This window comes from Hydra viridissima, unplaced genomic scaffold, assembly GCF_058129835.1.
Source record: "Hydra viridissima isolate aposymbiotic clone 2 unplaced genomic scaffold, HvirCarnegie_v1 scaffold_9, whole genome shotgun sequence".
Taxonomy (NCBI): Eukaryota; Metazoa; Cnidaria; class Hydrozoa; order Anthoathecata; family Hydridae; genus Hydra; species Hydra viridissima.
The window spans coordinates 17337501-17357914 of record NW_028324308.1 but is presented as its reverse complement, the minus strand read 5'-3'; the positions used below and the strand labels follow the sequence as shown (position 1 = coordinate 17357914).

Here is a 20414-nt window from a genome sequence, read left to right as displayed (position 1 = left end):
AACAAAAGTATAAAAATATCAGTTTATTCTTTACTTGTAAACAACAAATTTTGTCATTATTTTCTTAAAAAGATAAGCTCATACTTTACAATTGTTCTTTAGACACCATTTTTACTTTACATCTGTTAATTCCAACATTTGAGGTTGGAGTAACTTTTCTACCAACTTTAATGCATAATTACAGGTTCACCACCAATTTGTAAGAGTTATGATAGAATGTACATTAGCAATTTTTAAATTGAGATCAACAAAACTCATATAACTAAGAAATGCTAATTTACCTATTTTACTCTTTTTTTTTGGACTGTATAAAGTTAAAAATTTCCACAAAAACTTGCTCAAAATAACATATACATTTAAAAGTGTTTAAAATGAAAACAGCTACCTTTAAAAAATATATAACTAGAAAATAAAAGCACAGTTTGCTAGATTAACAAAGTGATGGGTGTTTGTACTAAATTGTTACTGTGAGGAGGGAGAACTAAAGTAAAAACGACGATTGATAAAAAAGACATACACAAGATGGTTCACCAACTCTTCACATAAATAAGTGATAAAGTGTTAGAAGAAAAGTTAAATACAACTGAGAAAAGACGTAAACGCGAAGACTCGTAAACGATAAAGCAACAATTACAAAAATCAAAAACAACGATCAGAAAAGACTTATACACGATGATTCACCAATCTATCACTTAAGTAGACTATAAAACGGAAAGAAGAAAAGTTAAAAACAACTGAGAAAAGACGTAAACACGAAGACTCATCAACCTGCCATATAAATAAATGTAAAGATATCGCAACAGGAAAATAAGCAAAAACTATAAAAGCTCTAAAAAAAGAGTCTAATAGTTTTTGTTAGGAGAAGAGATTTGGAGAGAGATTAGAGCGACTGACGAGTACGGTCGTCTCTTTTTTAGAAGAAGAGATTTAAAAGAGAAATTTAAGAGAAAAGAGTTTTTAAGAGATTTAAAGAGGATTTTAAAGAAGAGAAAGAATTTTGCGATAAGAAGAGTACTTTGATGAATAAGCAGTTTTATAATAAGCAGTTGAATAAAAGAAGAAAAGAAGAAGATTTTAATATTTGTTAAAGAAGAATAATCAGAGGATTCAAATTAAAGAAGAGACATTTGTAATAAAAGAAGATACAACACTGCAAGAAGCGTAAGAGAATATTATTTGTATTGTATAAAAGTTATAAGAATAAGAGTGCTAACCATTACACATTAATAAAATATTTGTTGAGTTTTATTATAGTATAGAATATACTGAGAATGGCGATTATAAGTTTAACCCTTTTAGATTAAACCTTGCCCAGTCCTAACCAAACTATCCCCAAACCTCGCCTTTATCTAACCAAGTACTCCCCAGACTACTAACCTCGTTCCCAACCTCCGTATACTTAATCTACACAACACTAAACCTATTAAACCTTCCCCTTCCCCTTACCTTTATTAGCTAAACTAAAAAAAAAAAATTAAACGTTAAAAAAAATAAGTTAAATAGCTAAAAAGAGATTTATTAAAAAAACGGCACCCTCACATTACTGTTGCTACAGTTTTTACTTTTTTTTAGGTTTGCTATTGATGAAATATTTTATGTTGCTTCGGAAAAAACCTAACCTGGCAGCCGTTTTGTATCATTATCTTTCTATGAACTTAGAAGTTGTGCCTTTGTCATATTTATATACATGTATAAATATACGGGCTGATCTTAGAGATCGGTGCCGGTCTTAAAGGAGAATAGATGATAAACACAACATGGCGCTATGAGTATGCGAAGAAACGTGCGAAAACTTTTTATTATCATCTTGTTCAATCCTGTGAATTGTTACACATAAAATGGCAGAAAGTGGTAAGGGAGGTGTTTCTCCTCCAATCTTTTATTTAACTGTAGATAGATTCGCTGCATTTCGTTCATGGATTGAGAAATGGCAGGATTATGTTTTGTTGTCAGATTTAGAAAAGAAACCAGCAGCATAGCAAGCTGCTATGTTAAGATATACGTTTTCTTCAGAAACTCGAAATATTTATGAATCATTAAACCTAACCGAAAACGAAAAGACAGATCCAGCTATTATATTGGAGAAAATGGAAGTGTTTGCCAAGGGTATTGTTAATGAGATTTTAGAAAGACATAAATATTTCAAACGTTTAAAAGAAGATGGTGAATGTTTTGATGATTTCTTAACAGAAGTAAAATTGTTAAGTAAAAACTGCAATTTTTTGTAACATTACAGATGGTTTTGGAAGTTTATTAAGAAGATAAAATTGTATATGGGATAAGATGTGACAAAGGGCGCTCATTTACTTTTCTACCCCCCCCCCCCCCCCCTATTTTTATTTTTGATTATGATAGAGAATTTTATCCTGATTAAGAATCGTATAAAAACATACACCTGAAAACCTAAGGAAAATTCTCTAATTTTATGTTGAAGTGTCAAAAAAATATACCAAAAACGCTAATATTCACCATCTTTTTTATAACACTTTAAAATTTCACTATTTAATTACGCCGCCTGGTTTCTGTAGTTTAAAAGTAATTAAAATTCTCATGAAAATTCAGAAAATATTCATGAAAATTCCGATGCAAAAATTTGCAAAAAACAAAATGTAATTATAAAAGACTCTCTCTATAAGAAATGTTTCTTTATTTATGTTTTAAAATTAAAATGGCGAATGCTAGACGACCGACTGTTATTGAGTTTGATAGCCTTAATTTACCGGAAATTGGTCGCAGGTTTAAAAACAATAATAACGAGTGTATCCGTTGGTGCGGGGAGTTTGGTTTACTTGCTATCAATATGATCTGTCCTCGACAGTGGCGTACCTAGGGTAAATAGCGCCTGGGGCAAACACCGATCTCGCGCCCCTCTTCCCCCAAATAAAGTGCTTAATTACAATTTTTTAATAAATGATGACACAAACTTTATTTTATATAATATATTTATTTTATATGATATATTATTTCTTAATTTATTTTATATAATTCTCGCTTATTGTATCGCAACCAAGCCTCTTTTGCGCCCCTTTCAGGCTGGCGCCCATGGCACGTGCCCTATCTGCCCTACCCTAGATACGCCACTGGTCCTCGATGTAACATCCAGTGCAATGAACAAAATAGTCATAATGTCGATGGAAAGATTTAGAGATGTATGCGAAAACAATGCAAAAAGAAAATAAGTATTAGTATTGGGAGTTTTTTTGAAAGATCTCAACTGAAACTTTGGCAAATAATAGGTATTACCTATCTTTGGATTCGTAGGCCGGAAAAAGTCGTGGCCTTTTAGTAGAAGACATTCAAAAGGATTTAGAAATTGGTAGCAATAAAACTGTTGCTGATTGGAATCAATTTTGTAGAGACATTGCCGTTACTTATTTCCTTAACAACCGTGTGCATTTAGGAGAACCAGGTTCAATAGGGGAAATAGATAAATCACTTTTTTCAAGAAGGAAATACAACCGAGGTAGAATTGTAGAAGATCAATGGATTTTTGGTGCGTACGATATAGCGACTAAAGAAGGGTTACTCATTCCTTCAGCGCACCGCGATACTGCAACCTTACTACCCATCATTATACAATGGATTCGTCCTGGAACTGAAATATGGAGCGATATGTGGGCAGCATACCGAGGTTTAGCAGTGCAAGGTTTTCAATATGGTACAGTAAACCATACTTTACCTTTTGTTGATCCCGCAACAAATGTTACAACAAACAGTGTATTAAGGCAATGTGGCAAAGAAGCAAAGCCAAATTTAAAGCTATGTTTTAAAATCGAAAAATGATTCCCGATTGTTTGTCAGAATTTATGTGGGCGCAACGTTTTAAAGAACATTCTTATTTTCACTTTTGGAACCAAGTTGTAGATGAATATCCCGTTTGAATAATATTTTTGTATATAGTAACATTTTTTTATCTAAAATCATTAATATATTTTTAAAAAAATCTGTATAATATGAAAATAAGAAAAAAACTTATTTAAATTTGAAGTTTTTTCAAGAAAAAAATACTAAAATAAAAAGAAAATACATAACAAATTTCTCCATTTAATGTTTTAGCGAAATAAAAACCGGGCTATAAAGTCTTTTTAACCCTTTACTTCGCGGTGTTGTTGCACAACAACAGTTGAAAATTGTTGAAAATTTGTTGAAAACAGTTGAAAATTGATAAAAATTATTAATCACATATAAGTTCTTAAGGACTTATCTGTGATTAACAATTTTGTGAAGTTTGTAGATCAAATGCCATCTTTGGTTGCTTTATTTTCAACAATTTTCAACTGTTGTTGTGCAACAACACCGCGAAGTAAAGGATTTCGCGAAGTGAATAGTTTCATGTTTACGGCATTAATTATTAACTTAGTAGTGTTTCAAAAAAGATGGCGAATATTAGCACTTTTGGTATATTTTTTTGACACTTCAACATCAAATTAGAGAACTTTCCTTTGGTTTTCAGGTGTATGTTTTTATACGATTCTTAATCAGGATAAAATTCTCTATCATAATCAAAAATAAAAATAGGGGGGTAGAAAAGTAAATTAGCGCCATATAAACGTTTTATTCACGTATTTTATTTGTGTTTCCGAATAAAATACGTGAATAAAACGTTTATATTTCGTAGCGTGCTCATTGGGGAACTTCCCTTATTCAATTTAACATCACCAGATACTAATACATTCAGTATTATCTTTATTTAAATATTTTTATTTCAAATCTTAGAACTTTGTTTATTTATAGACTACTAAACTTTTACCTTCCCCCATTTCCTAACTTACAACTCGCGAGGTTAGAATTATTTTGTTCTATCTCCAAGTTTAAACGTTGGGAGAAAGTTTTTGATTTTTTTCTTAAAGCAAAGATTGTTTAAAATTTTAGTTTTAATTTTTAAAGAAATAATAACTTATACTTTACGTAATTTATGTTTAAACAAATTATTTAGAAAAAATTTTCTAAAATATAGCGTATTTTAAAAGTAATCATTACTTACTAAAATTAATAGCTCATTTTTTCCCAACTGTTAAAATAGGTGATAGAACAAAGTAACTCTAACCTCGCGAACTGTTTGTTGCGAACCTTGTTCGTCTAGAAAACTGACATCCAGTTTTGTAACAAAAAAAAAAAAGAAGGCATCTAAATTTTAATGATCTAAAAGAACCTGTTTAAATAACCAAAAGAGTTTTACTTTTAGCAACTTTCACGATTCGTTGTTGAAAAGGAAGTGGAAGGCATTGAAAGAAGTAAAAATAAACTTCTAATCAAAATGAATATAATCGGATCAAAAGTTAGTCTAAATTAATTTTTAAATAACATAAGCTTTTCATCTTTCCTCATGCCTTCTGTTCTTCATTAGCTAATCGATTGTTTGTAAAACAAAATTCGCTTTAAATATTGCTGCATGAGTATTTGCTTGTAAATATCTTTATCATTAAAAATGTAAATTAGACCTGTAAAACTCCTTTCATTCCTTAAAATTCAAGCGCATATTCCCTTCCTCATGGTTTGTCCGTCTCTGATGAAGATCTTGTTAACCTTTAATTTATATGAGAAGAAAGCCATTTTTAGATTGACTTTATAATTAAAAGTGTCTCTTTTTGAAAGAATCTATCGTATTGTTAAATTTGAACTTTAGCAGTTACCTAAGATTCTTTTTAGACAGAGATCAACTCTGTCGCTTCGCGTTAAGGGCACCAGCACTCTTTTACGATGGCATCAGTCCACGTTTTGGAAATTACTTGGCTACTTTCTAATCTTATGTACGTCATTGATGTAAGGGTGGCAGGTGAGCAGCTTGGTAATTTCATTGCGCGATTGTTGCCTCTTCCACTTTTGCTGATCAGTTCTTGGAAATAGGCTCGGGATGATTTTTTAATTTTGGAATCTTTTGCGAAGGGCATAGCACATGATCCAACACATCGGTAGAGGTTTGCTTGTTCCGGATATATAATGTCTCTTAACTGTGGATAATCACTAAACTTAATGCGCATATTTTTTTTACGGCATCCACCTTTGGAGAAACGTTTTACTTCTCTCTCAAGCCGCACTTTCCTAATTGAACTAACAATATTGAAAATGTTTGAACGGTTTGGTTTTAGTTTCTTTTCACTGCGCAAAACGTTCTCCAACTCAAACTTATTAGATATTTCACTACCTTCTTTGGAGTAAAAAACTAGTAAGGCTCCCATGGTGTTGCTAGCATCCGTTGAGAACCTAAAAGTTTGGTAGGTGCTTGAAGGTTCCAGCTTTATCTCAACGTATATCTCGGTGCTATTTAATGTATCTTTCGTACGTTTTTTTAGTTTGGAATACAGCCATCTAAACTGATTGGTCAAATCAAAAGATAACCAACCATAACCCTGAGAATTAATTATGATTGATGAGGATACGTTAAAAGGTCCAATAATAACATTTAAAACTGCTAAAACAAACTTGTTTTCAACTTTTCGTTTCACAGGTGACCGTGTTCGGAATGCTCGCAGCTGAACTCTGTTGATTACCGTATATTTGTCTTTGTTTGTCACTTTGAAACGATATAGAAATCTGTTCGTAGAAGCACTCTGAGAAACGTCTAAAATGATTAAGTTATCAAAGCATTAAGTTATTTGCATTAATTTTAAAGCAGGAGACGCAACAAAGTACCAAGCTACAGATTTAAACAAAACCTTTTTCAAAGTGGTTTATCATTCTGCTTTTAAATATAAAGCAGAATAATAAGCCCGCATTATAACATCCGTGAAATATAATTGCATTAGAAACAAATTCATCTATAAAGTGTCGCATATTCATTTGATTGCGCAGAGAAATAAATCAAATGTGTCATCAAAAATTTGTACGTTGAATAATGGATAAGGTTATTTCTGCTCAGAGTCCTAGTTTTCATAAACCTTTATAAAATCTGGCGAACAAGTTTATCAGCAAGTTTGTGTTCTTAAATAAGTTTTTCTTGTAAATAATTTGTGAGATTTACAACAATAATGCTAGACTTTTAAAATGCTCGAGCCTTTTCTCGCAAGCAACTAGATCTATAAAACATTTTTTAAAATATAAATGTTTGATATGAAGCGGCCCCTCTTCCTCACCATAAAGGTTAATTATCCTTCAATAATAGTTTGTCTTTCTTATGTCGCCGAATGTTTACAGAGATAATCTGAAATTGAAATGAATTTATTTTAAAACTACTGCTAAAAGTCATTTTAGTGCGCGAGAGCGTCACTCACATAATTCGTGAGAGCGCCATTCTTGTAATCTGAAAATTTAATTATCGTATCAAGATTTTTTTAGTTTTTAATTAAAAAACAAGTGCTCTTACTTAAATCGTGTCGCTGACTCCAGGTAAAAGAAATCTTTAAACAACAAAAAAAGCTCAAAAACAAAGCAAAATCTTTAGTACAGACCAGATTTCATACCAACTCAAACATAATATAATTCTTGAGTTTAAATGAAAGCAAAATCTTACGCAATAGAACTGTTTGTCTACACATGTTTCTATTTATAACGATTTTAGCATAATTACTAATAACATTATTTCTGGAGCAACAATGTGAAAATATAACTATATTCGTGTAATTTTTATCTTAATTTAAAAAGAAAGAAAAAAAAAGGCTGATAAAAGAAACTTACTTTGAGCAAACAGACAGCGAATGGTCATTCCCAAATACGGATCGTTTGCACGGCTTTCACCAATTTTGTTGGCCCTGACGTCATAGAGATCCCACATGAATTGGGGTATTTCAAACTTGCATTTAGCATGTTTTAAAAAAATCAGAGTGAAAATAAAATGGAATCTCATTTGTCTTTAAGGTGTCACCGCGCACAGCAAGAAGCCAAGCTTTTGTAAAGCGACAAGATTATTACACTCTTATGAGTTTTTTAAATTAAATCCATTTATGTGAGTTCTGGCATAATTATTGTCAATGATGATTAGCCATTGTAGTGATATTTTAGAGTTCAATCCCATAATGCTTTAAGAAAATAGTAGGGAAACTCTGCTTTTATGTCAAGTCAGAAAAAACTGACAATCAAAGTCATTCAAAGTAAAACAGCAATGTTCAACCTGCAAAGTCACAAAATTCATTTTAAAACATCACAGCTGTGCGCTGAAAAGATATTTGAAAGAGCATCAAAATGAAAAAAAAGGCTTTTTGATAAATAAAATAGCATTTTCAATTTCGTTTCATGGTTATTATTTATTTCCTTTTATGTTAAATTTAAAAACCTTTTTCAATAAGTTTTGTATTTTGAAGCACAATCAAATTTCCATTATGGCAGTTTTGAAAACCTTTTTCCATGAGAGACCTGCTATTTATTCCTTGAGAACCCTGCTTCGTAAATTTTCGTAATAGAGATGACATTATCTATTTCTGTTATTTGAACAAAAATATATTGCGTAATGCAGAAAAAACTTTGTAGAAAGTATGTGTTCTGCAAATTACAGATTTCACAAGACGAGACATTTGATGGACGTCTAGTTTCTTCCGCTCATAAATTGCTGCGATACAAAGATGCAACATCTCAATTTCCCTAGCGCATGGAACGAGAAAAACTCTACTCTAAAGGTCTTAAGTTGATACGGACTGGATTTGCCATAGTAATTTCCCTTGGTATGATTATGTAGGTTTTAAATTTAAGTAAAAGATTTGTTTTGATTAAACTTATTTAAATTTTTTAAGGGTTGTTAAGCATTTCATCCCTCTTAGCATGATTCCAGCCTTTTGATCATTTTTTTTTTAATATCTATTTTTATTGTTATATAAAAGTATTTAGAGGATATTTAGAAGATCATCTAAACATTTTTTAAAAAACAGTTACAAATTTATAGTTGGTATCCAAATAAATTGACAAAAAACTAAATTTAAAATGTGTAGTTTCAAAATTAAATGCTTAATATTATCACTTTGCTACGAATCTCGAAGGGTATACTTAAGAAAGTGGTTTTTACAATAGAAACGGGAGACTTGGCGTTTTTTCTGACCAAATATCTTTTGATAATTGCTAAAACGCTAAAAAATGATATTTAATTTTTGTAAAGCCTATTCAAGTTTAATAATAAGTAACATTTCTAGTAAATAATTTATTGTAATGGAACTTAATTCTGATAAAAGAGGAATTACATGAAATTTGAATAAATACATTCTTTCGTAGGACAAGCTTTTCAAAAGCCCATAAGAATGATTTAGACTTTAAAATTACAACTAGACTGAAGCAAAAATGAATTTCATGGTAAATAAAAAGGGGATGACTTTGATGTAGCAGTAAAACATAATATTATTAGTTTGAATTTTGTATTAAAAAAAAAGGAAAGAAAATTAATATTTGTAAGTTTAACAGTGTGCAAGAGTTTCGGAACAATTCTTTTTATTTTTATTATTATTATTATTTTTTTTTTTTCACTTTATCAAATTTGTTTGAAAATGTCACAGATGATTAGTATTGTAAAATATAAAAATTTGTATAAAGAATTTCCCATTGTAATTATTTTTCAAAGATGTTTTTTAAAAATTTTACCCCTGCTTAAGCTTGACAACGGTTAGTAAATGACAAATCTGTAGATCTAAATTTAAGTATTTTGCAACTTGAAAACATAAAAGTCAATTAGAACTTAGTACTAGAGATAAAACAATCGAGGTCGACGTGTTTCGAAGTCAAAGGCGAATCTTCAACGTCGCTAAAAGTCGTGAATGAACGTGTTTCGAAATCTTTAAAAGTTGTATGAAATTTTATTAGACGGGTTTCAAAATCATATTACTTCGTATAAAGCATATTTTCGCGGTTTTTAAAATCGTAAAAATTTCTAATGGCTCACTGTTATCATGAAATCCAATATTGCCAACCTAGCTGACCCAAGAATGCCACTTATATGGGGTGATAGTGTACACATCCCAGGGTAACCTGGTGCAAATTTTGAAATCTTTTAGGTACGTCTGCGGGAAAAAAAGTGACTTTGAAGTTACAAAAATGGAAAAAATTTACCTTCTTTTTTGACATAGCAAAACCGCTATAAAATCCATACTATTATTCATAGACCAATAAAATTTGGTGGCAATGTAGCCTATGCCAATACCAAAATTTGGGTAAAAGTTTATCCCAATCCCTGCAGTATAACAAAAGTTATGGTAGTTTTAGTGTTGATTTTTTGTTGATTTTTTCACCTCCAGTGCAAAACTTTACTAATTACTGCCTATTACAAGCCCCCAGGCCATAATGTGGGTAACACATGTGCTCAAGTTGAATATACCAACAATATTGTAAAATAAGGATTTTGATGTTTTTACAAAAATTTTTGGTTTCGGGGGTCAAAACTGTTGTTCTTGAATGAGCCCTATTTACACCATATGGACCTTTTTCTATATAAAACCTTATATGACAGTACTATTAGTGCCCCAAAAGCTTTCTTTTAACTAAACTACTACCTTAGAAGTTAGTTGAGACATTTTCACAGATTTTTTGATGAAAGTTATAAAAAATCTTGACATTTTTTACTCTAGTAAAATGGCGCTTGTTCTACACATAGATTTAGCCCTGAGGATTTGTGAGCAAAGCAAAGAAATGTGTTGAAAACCTTTTGCATGTGACTTTTAACTGGTCAACATGTATTGTGTGTTGAAAAACCCATTTCATACATAAAATCAGCTAAAAATGTCTAGAATTTCTCTTGTGTTTTGTTTTCAAAATCATTATCAAATGTACAAATTGTAAAGTTCAATAAATTTACACTAACAGTGAATTAATTTCTAAAATTTATTCAACTCTATTCTTTTCTTGTGATATCTTCACACTCTTTAACTTATTTGACATGACATTTAAAGCACTGGTTAGCTTACTATTCTCAAACGGCACTAAACTTTGTCATAAGATTGGGACAAGTTTTAAATATTTTATTTGAAATTGACCATAATTCATTATAATGAGTTCCTTATGAGCTTAAATTCTCTTCTAACAAGTAAAATTATTCCATTAAAATGAAGCTGAACGGATGAAAACTTTTCATTATTTTCTAAAGGTGTTTACTATTCAAATCCACAAGACAACTGAACAGCTTTCCTTTGTATTTAGGGTGGGTTTTATCTCTTTTGTATCTTGACCAATGCTGGTGAAAATCTTGATGTGCAGTCTCAACAGCCTGTTCACTGAATTGTCCTAAGGGCAATTGTTTTATGTTTACAAAGTCCTTGATGCGATGGAATACTGTGTGGATTTTGGGCGTAATGCTTCCAAGTGTGATTGCCAAATATGTAGCTTTAAATTGATCAATCTTGACAGAAAAATCCTTTTCTAGTACATTTCCAAAGCATGAATCTACAACCAAATTAAACTTTTTGAAAGCTTCAATGACAGCAAGAACTTGGGTGTTGGAAGTTTCTTCAGCAAGACATTGTAAAACATCAACATTTTTCAACAATTTTCTGCATTAATTGCCTTCAAAGTGTCCGCCATGATACGGGCTTTGGTGAATGTGAAGCATGGCTGGCCACTTTTCAGCATCAGACCACACAGTTTTGAGAATTCTAAAGAGCTAATTGACTGTGCCCAAAAGAAGGTGTAACTCCATTGGTGGAATGATGTCTAGAATCAGTGTATCTTTAGGTCCATTGATAATTGACTTGTGAACAACATTGCCAAACATTTTGGCCCTGGCCAACACTCCACCCGATTTTTCAAAAGACTTGAGATTTCTTTTGACTGAGCCAAGTGTTCTTAAACTGACTCTGCAAGCAAGGTTCTTTGAGTCAATATCACACCAACAACAAGGGTGCATGCTTGAGTGTGTTTGAAGTTCACAAATAATGTTGGCAACTTTCATGTCACATGCAACAATCATCTTCAGAGCATCTGCATTGATGAGTGACCAGACCTTTTGAATATTAGAATGAGTTTCTGGCAAATCTTCAGAGACTGCTACAAGAATTTGTCTTTTCACACTTGTTGCTTTTGCCGCTCTGGAACTCAAAAGTCGATTTTTAGGTGGTGAGTTCGATTTATCTTGTTCTGTGGAACTCTCAATAACACTGACACAAAACTTGAGGAAACCTTTGCCTCCATCAATTCCTAATTTGACAAAGTAGCCACCTGAAGTTTTTCTAGATTGAATGACTTGACTAACCAGAACAGACAAATCTTTGCAATGAACAACAACATGGGTTGTGTCACAACCTTTGAAATCTGTGGTTTTTAAGTCTGTAAAAGTAAAAAACTCCTTCAGTTGTTGATCAGCCATTTGAAAATTGGCATAAAAGTTGGGCTCAACCATCTTCTTGTCTGATGACTGATGAACAGTTTTCACTAACTTTTTGATCCCATTGTTGGAGAGGCCAGTGTTAATTTGTACATTGATGAGGTCTTGGGTTGTCAATGTTGATGTGGCAGAATGTGATCTTGCTGCACTTGACCCTATAGAAAATTTGCATTTATTACCTCCAGCAAACAAAAATTACAAAAACAATTATTTTATAATTAATCACTTACAAAGTTATAATATTATAACTAATTTTTGCTGGCATTGTACCTGGAGTAACAGGGAGTGGATGACCTCCAGATGCTTTTGCTAAACGAATTGTGGCTTTTGGAGATGCTATCTTATTTTCAATCACATTGGATGCTAACTGTTCTGCAGCTTTGGGATCTAATGAAGCCAATTTTTGTATATTTTCCCTGAACTCTAACTGAGAACAATGATGTGGTAATCCTTTACCTTATGGGCTGAGGCAGGTACTGTATCTCACAGCTGGTATTTGATTTACTTTCATTTTTTCATTAGGTTCAACTTTTTCTGGGAACCTAGACTGTCCAATTTTGCAAATCAAGCAGTCACACACATGACTACGTGTTTTAGCTCTGACTCGGATAGATTTGAAATCAAACAACTTTGGCAAAGCAACATCCTTTCCTTCCTCTTTTCGTCTTAAGGCAGTTCTGCATGATTCACAAAGACCTTGAGGCACACAAGAGTCACACCCATCAAGATTTGTCTGGTAAATACAACAAACTTGTTCAGCCTGAAAAGCAGTAATCTGTCGGCCTCATTTTTGAAGGCAGAGCATGCAGACACACTTTCTGTTCTGCTCATGGTTTCTTGCCTGATTTGGCATCTTAAGGAGTCAGTGGATTGTAGCTGTGTACCTAAACAAATTGAGCTATAATATGAAATTGAAGAATATGATAGACAAACATTAAGAATTCTGGCAATGTTATTTCATTGTTAACATTACTATAGGATTCTCTGTAATGTCATCATAAGAGATGCCTAGATATATTTTGATTGGAGTTCAAGATAATGATAATCTTTAGAATCCTGCCATCTTTGATAATGTGAGTTTAATACAAAAACATATACGTCACATTGAGGTAGGTGTATTTCAAATAAATAACATATTGCTATATGTAGAGCTACATATTTACCTATATCAATCCAATTACTTCAGCCTAACAATTTGTATATTATAAAAAATGAAAAACAAAATTTTTTACCACAAACAACGATTTTCAAGTGAAAGGTTTAATAATTTTGGATATTTCTGCAAACGTTTCAGTTCAGTGCCACAAAAACAAAGTCATGTTATGATTTTAACTTTTTACGATATGTACGTCACAGCGTACAAAATCAAAGCAAAAATCAAATTAATCATGTACGCTCTTATTCAAGTGATGATGGGTTGATATTGTTAATTCTTCTTATGAAAAACCCTTTTATTTTTCTAATCATTGTAAAAACAAAAATGGAGCAAGACTAAAATTAAAACACTTAAAACTTTGAAACTGAATTTAAGCATATCTTATGATAGAGTAGAAAAAATGTTCATTTTGAGAATAGTAAGCTAACCAGTGCTTTAAATGTCATGTCAAATAAGTTAAAGAGTGTGAAGATATCACAAGAAAAGAATAGAGTTGAATAAATTTTAGAAATTAATTCACTGTTAGTGTAAATTTATTGAACTTTACAATTTGTACATTTGATAATGATTTTGAAAACAAAACACAAGAGAAATTCTAGACATTTTTAGCTGATTTTATGTATGAAATGGGTTTTTCAACACACAATACATGTTGACCAGTTAAAAGTCACATGCAAAAGGTTTTCAACACATTTCTTTGCTTTGCTCACAAATCCTCAGGGCTAAATCTATGTGTAGAACAAGCGCCATTTTACTAGAGTAAAAAATGTCAAGATTTTTTATAATTTTCATCAAAAAATCTGTGAAAATGTCTCAACTAACTTCTAAGGTAGTAGTTTAGTTAAAAGAAAGCTTTTGGGGCACTAATAGTACTGTCATATAAGGTTTTATATAGAAAAAGGTCCATATGGTGTAAATAGGGCTCATTCAAGAACAACAGTTTTGACCCCCGAAACCAAAAATTTTTGTAAAAACATCAAAATCCTTATTTTACAATATTGTTGGTATATTCAACTTGAGCACATGTGTTACCCACATTATGGCCTGGGGGCTTGTAATAGGCAGTAATTAGTAAAGTTTTGCACTGGAGGTGAAAAAATCAACAAAAAATCAACACTAAAACTACCATAACTTTTGTTATACTGCAGGGATTGGGATAAACTTTTACCCAAATTTTGGTATTGGCATAGGCTACATTGCCACCAAATTTTATTGGTCTATGAATAATAGTATGGATTTTATAGCGGTTTTGCTATGTCAAAAAAGAAGGTAAATTTTTTCCATTTTTGTAACTTCAAAGTCACTTTTTTTCCCGCAGACGTACCTAAAAGATTTCAAAATTTGCACCAGGTTACCCTGGGATGTGTACACTATCACCCCATATAAGTGGCATTCTTGGGTCAGCTAGGTTGGCAATATTGGATTTCATGATAATAATGTTTAGATGAAAAGTAGCAAGTTTAATTGAATAAAAGAAATTTCGGTATTTATTTTTTATTTCTGTTCTTATTTTCATTCTGAAAATCATTCATTTAACGAAATCGTTAAATTGATGACTTATTTAAGAAACGTAACAAAATCATAAAGGTGACTTTCCACTCATCCGTTTTAGCTACTGGAAAGGGAAAGGGATGGGAAAATTACTAACGTGAGCATGCGCAGTGAGTAATTTTCAAAATTAAATTACAAACTGCGCATGCTCAAGTGATTAATTTTCCTATCCCTTTCCCTTTCCCGTAGTAAAAACGGATGAGTGGAAACTCACCTTTAGAGTCAATTTTTCAAAGTAACTTGCCAAAATTTACTTTTCTTCATCGGGGATGCTCTAAATAAATAAATAGATATTACAAATCTCTCTCTCTCTCGTTGGCGATTTTTTAAAATGAGTTAGATCAAAAAAATAGAGCTCCAGATGTTATGCACGTTTGATGGCTAGTGCCAAGTACTTTCCAAAAATAACATTTTTAAATTTTTTTAGTTCTTAATTAACGTTTGTCAAGAAAGTTCGAAGATGTGTGCTTATTGCGATGTTTTCAGAAAATGAAAATCTTGAGTTATCGCAGCTATGGATGCAAATATATATCTATCATAAAATTCAAGATCTTTATTCTCTAACATCGCTGAAGGAATAAGAAAATGCTTTCAAAAGAAGCTTTTATATTTTATTGTTGCATTTTATGGTATTTAATTGATAACAAAATATATTTAGAGTTTGAACAAATAGAATATTTTGAGTTTTGAAAAACGAAACAATTCATCACACGAAGAAATTAACAGATCAATTGCGCGGCGATTTTTTAAAATGAGTTAGAGTTTGTTGATAATTCGCGTATAGTTATTAGGCATAGGTTTAATTAAATTATATATATAATAGTTAACTGATATCATGTTTGCTATAATTGTAATAGTTTTTATAAGATTGCAAAGAGATTACAAATGATTTTTCTGTAATATCTGATGGAAACTTGGTGCTGAGTTCCTTGGTTCCAAAACGTTTAGAATGTGTAATTTGAAAAGAAAATGGGAAAAGTCTAATTTTTCGCATATATAAATGTATAAAATGTGTAAATATATTTTTGAACTCCCATCATGTTTTTCATCACTCTTTATTGGTTTAACGATTTTTTACTTTAATGAAACTTTAAATTTCAAAACCGTATTTCAATTTTGAAAATTGGTTTCAAGACAGATCGATACTTGTCTTGAAGTATGACTTGGAAAACCAGTTTGATTGTTGAATTGTCTTATTCCCACCCGGTTTCTCGTTTAAAATTTACCCTTCAGAACACTAAGAAAAATTAATCGGAAATTTTAAGTCGATATTTCAATGGATACTCATAGAATATAAACAAAACATGCTTCACAATTAAATTAAATTAAAGTATAATAACGCGAGGTACAAAAAATTAAAGAGATGCATCTCGGGGTGCATCCAAATTATTACGCTGCAACATACTACAGCTAACATATCAGATATTTCATAAAAACATGTCAGATACTTTGTGAAAACTCAAACCGAAAAAATTAACTTTTACCTTCGTTACTGCCGTAAAAGTTTTTTGGTCAGAATAAAAATGGCGCGTTTTTACGCCACGAACAAATCCCCAAATAAATTATTCAAACATAAAAAATGGTGCTACAAAAATAAATAAAAAATTATCTGTGAAGTGTTCATTTAACATCCATAAGCGTTGATATTTATTTTTTCTCTATATATTATTGATGACAGACAGAAAGCTTTAAAAAATAAGACAATTTGTCAGAAAAAAATCAGAAGTAATCAGAAAAAAAAAACTTGTATAAAAGATCTACGAAAATAAAAGTAAAAACTAAAACACGTTATTGTTATAGAAACGATCCAATAGATCGTTTGTACGTTATAAACGTGAACCGAGTCGAGTGAGCATTCTTCAGAACGAGGAAAAACTAAGAGCAAATCACTATTGGTCCTCAGTGAAAATAATTAAAATGAATTATGATGTTCCTAAATAAGTTCAAATTGAATATATTATTGCATTGGAAAACTAGTATTAACAAAGGAAAAATTTTCGAAAGCTCTTTGATCTATTTGCTGAATAAAATTTCTATCCACTGGAGTCAAGCGAGTCGCCTCATCAGTAAACTCTGCGTCAAAGTTATCGTGAGATCGCTTCGATTTCTAGAGAAAAGAAATTTTGTTTTTGTATTCGACAGAATTAACATTACTCAAACTTAAATTGATCCTTAGCAAATGTTCACATCTTCGTTTCCAAAAATACACTTACAACTTTAGGTTTAAAGGGTGGCTGGACTTCCATTTTGAACAACTTTATCCAATCGATATATTTAAAAAACACGTGATCACGGATATCTTGCTCTCCTGTGTCACCGGATCCCAATCTACGACTAGGATTCTTCGTCAAAAACTATTTTTAAAGAAGATAACTTTCAATTAAGTTACTGAGAAAATCATTTTTAGCAAATTAAGTTTCCTTTTTTTTTTAAACACGGAAACAAGTTTTTACATCAGAGAAATTGCATTTTAACTGTTTTTGCTAAAAGAAGTTTATTAAAAAACAGATAGACTGAGAAATCAAAACCTAATTATGGTAGAAAATTACACGATCCGTGTAAACACAAAAATCATGCAATTTGTGTAAACAAGAAAACTACGTTGAGTCATTTGAAATTAAAAATAATAGCAAAAATAGTTAAAAAACGAGCAATTAAATAATAACTAAAAATAATCGACAAGAGAAACCAATTCACCGTACGAAAAAAAAGAGCAGACATAAGCTCAAGCTAAGATTACTACAATATTTCTCAGTCAAACTTCACTGCAGAGAGTCTTCGAAACATTCCTAATCTTCTTTTGTGTAAAAGCTTTCTTTTTTACTGGCAAAAAACTTTTACAACTAAAAAAATCGCTCTTTGGTTTGATTTGAAAGACCGAAGAGTTTAAACCATTTTTTTTCAAGACAAACAATTTTTAAAGCAATACACTGACTATTATGATTTATACGCCTACCCCTTTTATAATGGAAGTAGCTTCTTTAGACAAAGATCTTGGAAATGAAACTGTTTGCTCCAGAACCGAATTAAATAACTCATCTTCATCTTCACCATCAAAAGGAGGCTAAATAAGGAAAAAAGTAAAATAGCAGTCTGATAGACAAGCTTAACACCAAATAAAGAAGACCAAATGAAAGCAAACACTAACCTGTCCCGCTAACATTTCATATATCAAGACTCCCAATGCCCACCAATCAACAGAAGCACCATAAGGTTGGTATGCAATAATCTAAAATAATAATATTAAGCAGACTTGATGACTTAATTCCTACACCGTATTGAGAAATTCATATATTTCAACATAAATCGAAATTAGTATTAATTAAAAGGAACATCTACTACCAACAAACAAATAATTTAATGAAAATTTGTTACATGCAATTCAAACCTTTGTGCTTTTCTTTTTAATTTAAACTATATTGTCATTTGATAAAGCTTTAAACTGATAAATAAAGCCATAACATAAATTTAAAAAAGCAAAAAATAAATGTAGACAAAATGCAAAGTTTCAAATAAGGGTAAATTCAATTTAACAATTTTTAAAATGGTAATTACTATTTTAAAAATAAATGTATAAAAATGTTAACCTAAATTTGACAAAACATTTGAAGAACTTAAATCAATTTTATACCTCTGGGGCAATATAGTCAGGAGTGCCGCAAAATGTACGGGTTGTTTTGGGAGGAAAAATATTTTCTTTGCACATTCCAAAGTCTGCAATCTTGATATGTCCACTGTGATCAAGCATCACATTGTCCAGCTTTAAATCCCTGTAAAAGAAAATATGTTTATCATGATTCTCTATAAAAGGCTATTATATAAAATATGAAAAAAAAAGGCTATTATATAAAATATGAAAAAAAAAACAACATTGAAGTATGAGATAAAACGTGAATCGTTATAGAACTCAAAATAATTTTTATATTGTATATTTTCTTTACTTTTATTATTCCTGTATTCATTTTATTAAAATGAAATACTTTCTAACCTGTAAATTATACCACGCTTGTGCAAGAATAACAACCCTTCAACAATTTCAGCAGCATAAAATCTATTTTATGAAAAAAAAAAACATTCATCACTAGAGAAAATTGCAGACTTTAATTTAATTACAATATCATCATTTAGACAGGCTTATGCTAGTAGCCATAGGTGTGAGATGAATTTAAAGAAACAAGAGGGAAAAAAAAATTGAAAACAAATGCTTGAAATGATAGAAATGCAAATGAAAAGTTTTGAGTAAAAAAAACAAATCTCAACTTTTCAATATATAGAAGTTTTTTGAAGACATTAGTATAACAGTTTACTTTAAAAGTGCAAAAAACCAACTGCAAAAAACCAACTGCAAAAAACTGCTGTTGACTTTATCCAAATTGTTGTAATCACAAAAATGTTGAAATGATGGTAAAAATCAAAAGCAAAAATAAGCTTAATTACTCACACTGCCTGAGGTTCTTTGAACTTTCCAACTTGCTGAATGTGAAACATCAAATCACCTCCATTAACAAACTCCATTACAAAATATAAACGATCCTGAGAAAAATTTTAGGGAAAAATGATAACATATATTTAGCAGGTGTTTTCAATTTATTAACACTTGCAATAATTAGTTAAAATCTCACTAAAATACTTTAATTTTTTTTAAAATGCAGATAAGGGAAACCCAAACTGCTTTAGCTGAAAGTTTCCAAAAAGAACTAGAGGTCTAAAACAGATAATATACTACTAACATAATAAACAAAGAAAAGTTTCTATATTTTGTTCTGAAATCTTATGTTAAGACCCTTTAAAGATATGAGTTGGAAAAACTATTTGAAAAATCTTGAAACAATAACATCACCACATAGTAATGTGTTATTGTTTGAGTAATTTTATTTGGGATTACATTTGGGATTTCATTATTTTTAAGCACTTAAATATCCTTACCACAGTTGTAAAACATGAATGTAGTGCTGTTAGAAAAGTTGGTTTTCCTTGTAATGCTAAAACTCTTTTTTCTGTTAAAACGCATTCCAGGTCATCATTTTGAAGAACAACATCTTTCTTTAAAATTTTGATGGCATAAACTTTATCAGAACCTTTCTTTTCGGCTAACATGACCTACAAAAGATACCTAGAAAAATTAATGCTTACTAAGCAATCTTCTATTGACTAATCAACATAAAAGACTATTGGAATACACATTAAAAATTTATTCAGCAATTTTAAAATTAAAATACAAGTATAAAACAAGTATTATAAATTTCTAATACTCTCTGATTCTCTTTCCTATAGACTTATCTGACCATGTCTATGTTTTGTCTTGTTATGTCATGTTTATATTTAATAAATAGTATACTTGATAATATTATTTATACTACAGAGAAAATAAATTAAATCAAAATTAAAACAAACCAAACCTTTCCAAAACTCCCTTTGCCAATTACTTTCAAAAAAGTAAAATCTTCTAGTTTCCAGTGCTCCTTTAACGCAGCATTGATT

General features: G+C 30.8%; 2 protein-coding genes and 1 pseudogene across 4 annotated transcripts in view; all 3 read right to left on the bottom strand.

The window, feature by feature from the left end:
• LOC149884326 (uncharacterized) overlaps positions 1–20414 on the bottom strand; it is a 395582-nt pseudogene that overhangs the window by 128340 nt on the left and 246828 nt on the right.
• LOC149884336 (nodal homolog) lies at positions 5252–7886 on the bottom strand. 2 transcript variants are annotated; one of them, XM_090099191.1, is made up of 3 exons: positions 7615–7886; positions 5634–6562; positions 5252–5526 (listed from the first exon to the last, which is right to left on the bottom strand). In XM_090099191.1, the coding sequence occupies exons 1-2, from the start codon at positions 7781–7783 to the stop codon at positions 5676–5678; spliced, it is 1056 nt and encodes a 351-aa protein (XP_089955317.1). In that variant the 5' UTR covers positions 7784–7886; the 3' UTR covers positions 5252–5526; positions 5634–5675. The 2 variants fall into 2 exon arrangements, with proteins under 2 accessions (XP_089955317.1, XP_089955315.1); XM_090099189.1 differs by having other exon boundaries at positions 5252–6562; positions 7615–7885.
• The window catches only part of LOC145192920 (protein kinase C alpha type-like), an 18638-nt gene continuing 14415 nt past the window's right edge, over positions 16192–20414 (bottom strand). For both annotated transcript variants that reach the window (XM_090097162.1, XM_090097163.1), the window contains 9 exons: positions 20333–20414; positions 19860–20033; positions 19375–19466; positions 18922–18984; positions 18565–18703; positions 18082–18162; positions 17890–17997; positions 17147–17287; positions 16192–17040 (listed from right to left, as the gene is read on the bottom strand). The exon at positions 20333–20414 is cut by the window's right edge and continues 68 nt beyond it. In XM_090097162.1, coding sequence (XP_089953288.1) covers positions 16891–17040; positions 17147–17287; positions 17890–17997; positions 18082–18162; positions 18565–18703; positions 18922–18984; positions 19375–19466; positions 19860–20033; positions 20333–20414 — 1030 coding nt within the window. In that variant the 3' untranslated portion in view covers positions 16192–16890. The remainder of the gene's footprint in view (positions 17041–17146; positions 17288–17889; positions 17998–18081; positions 18163–18564; positions 18704–18921; positions 18985–19374; positions 19467–19859; positions 20034–20332) is intronic.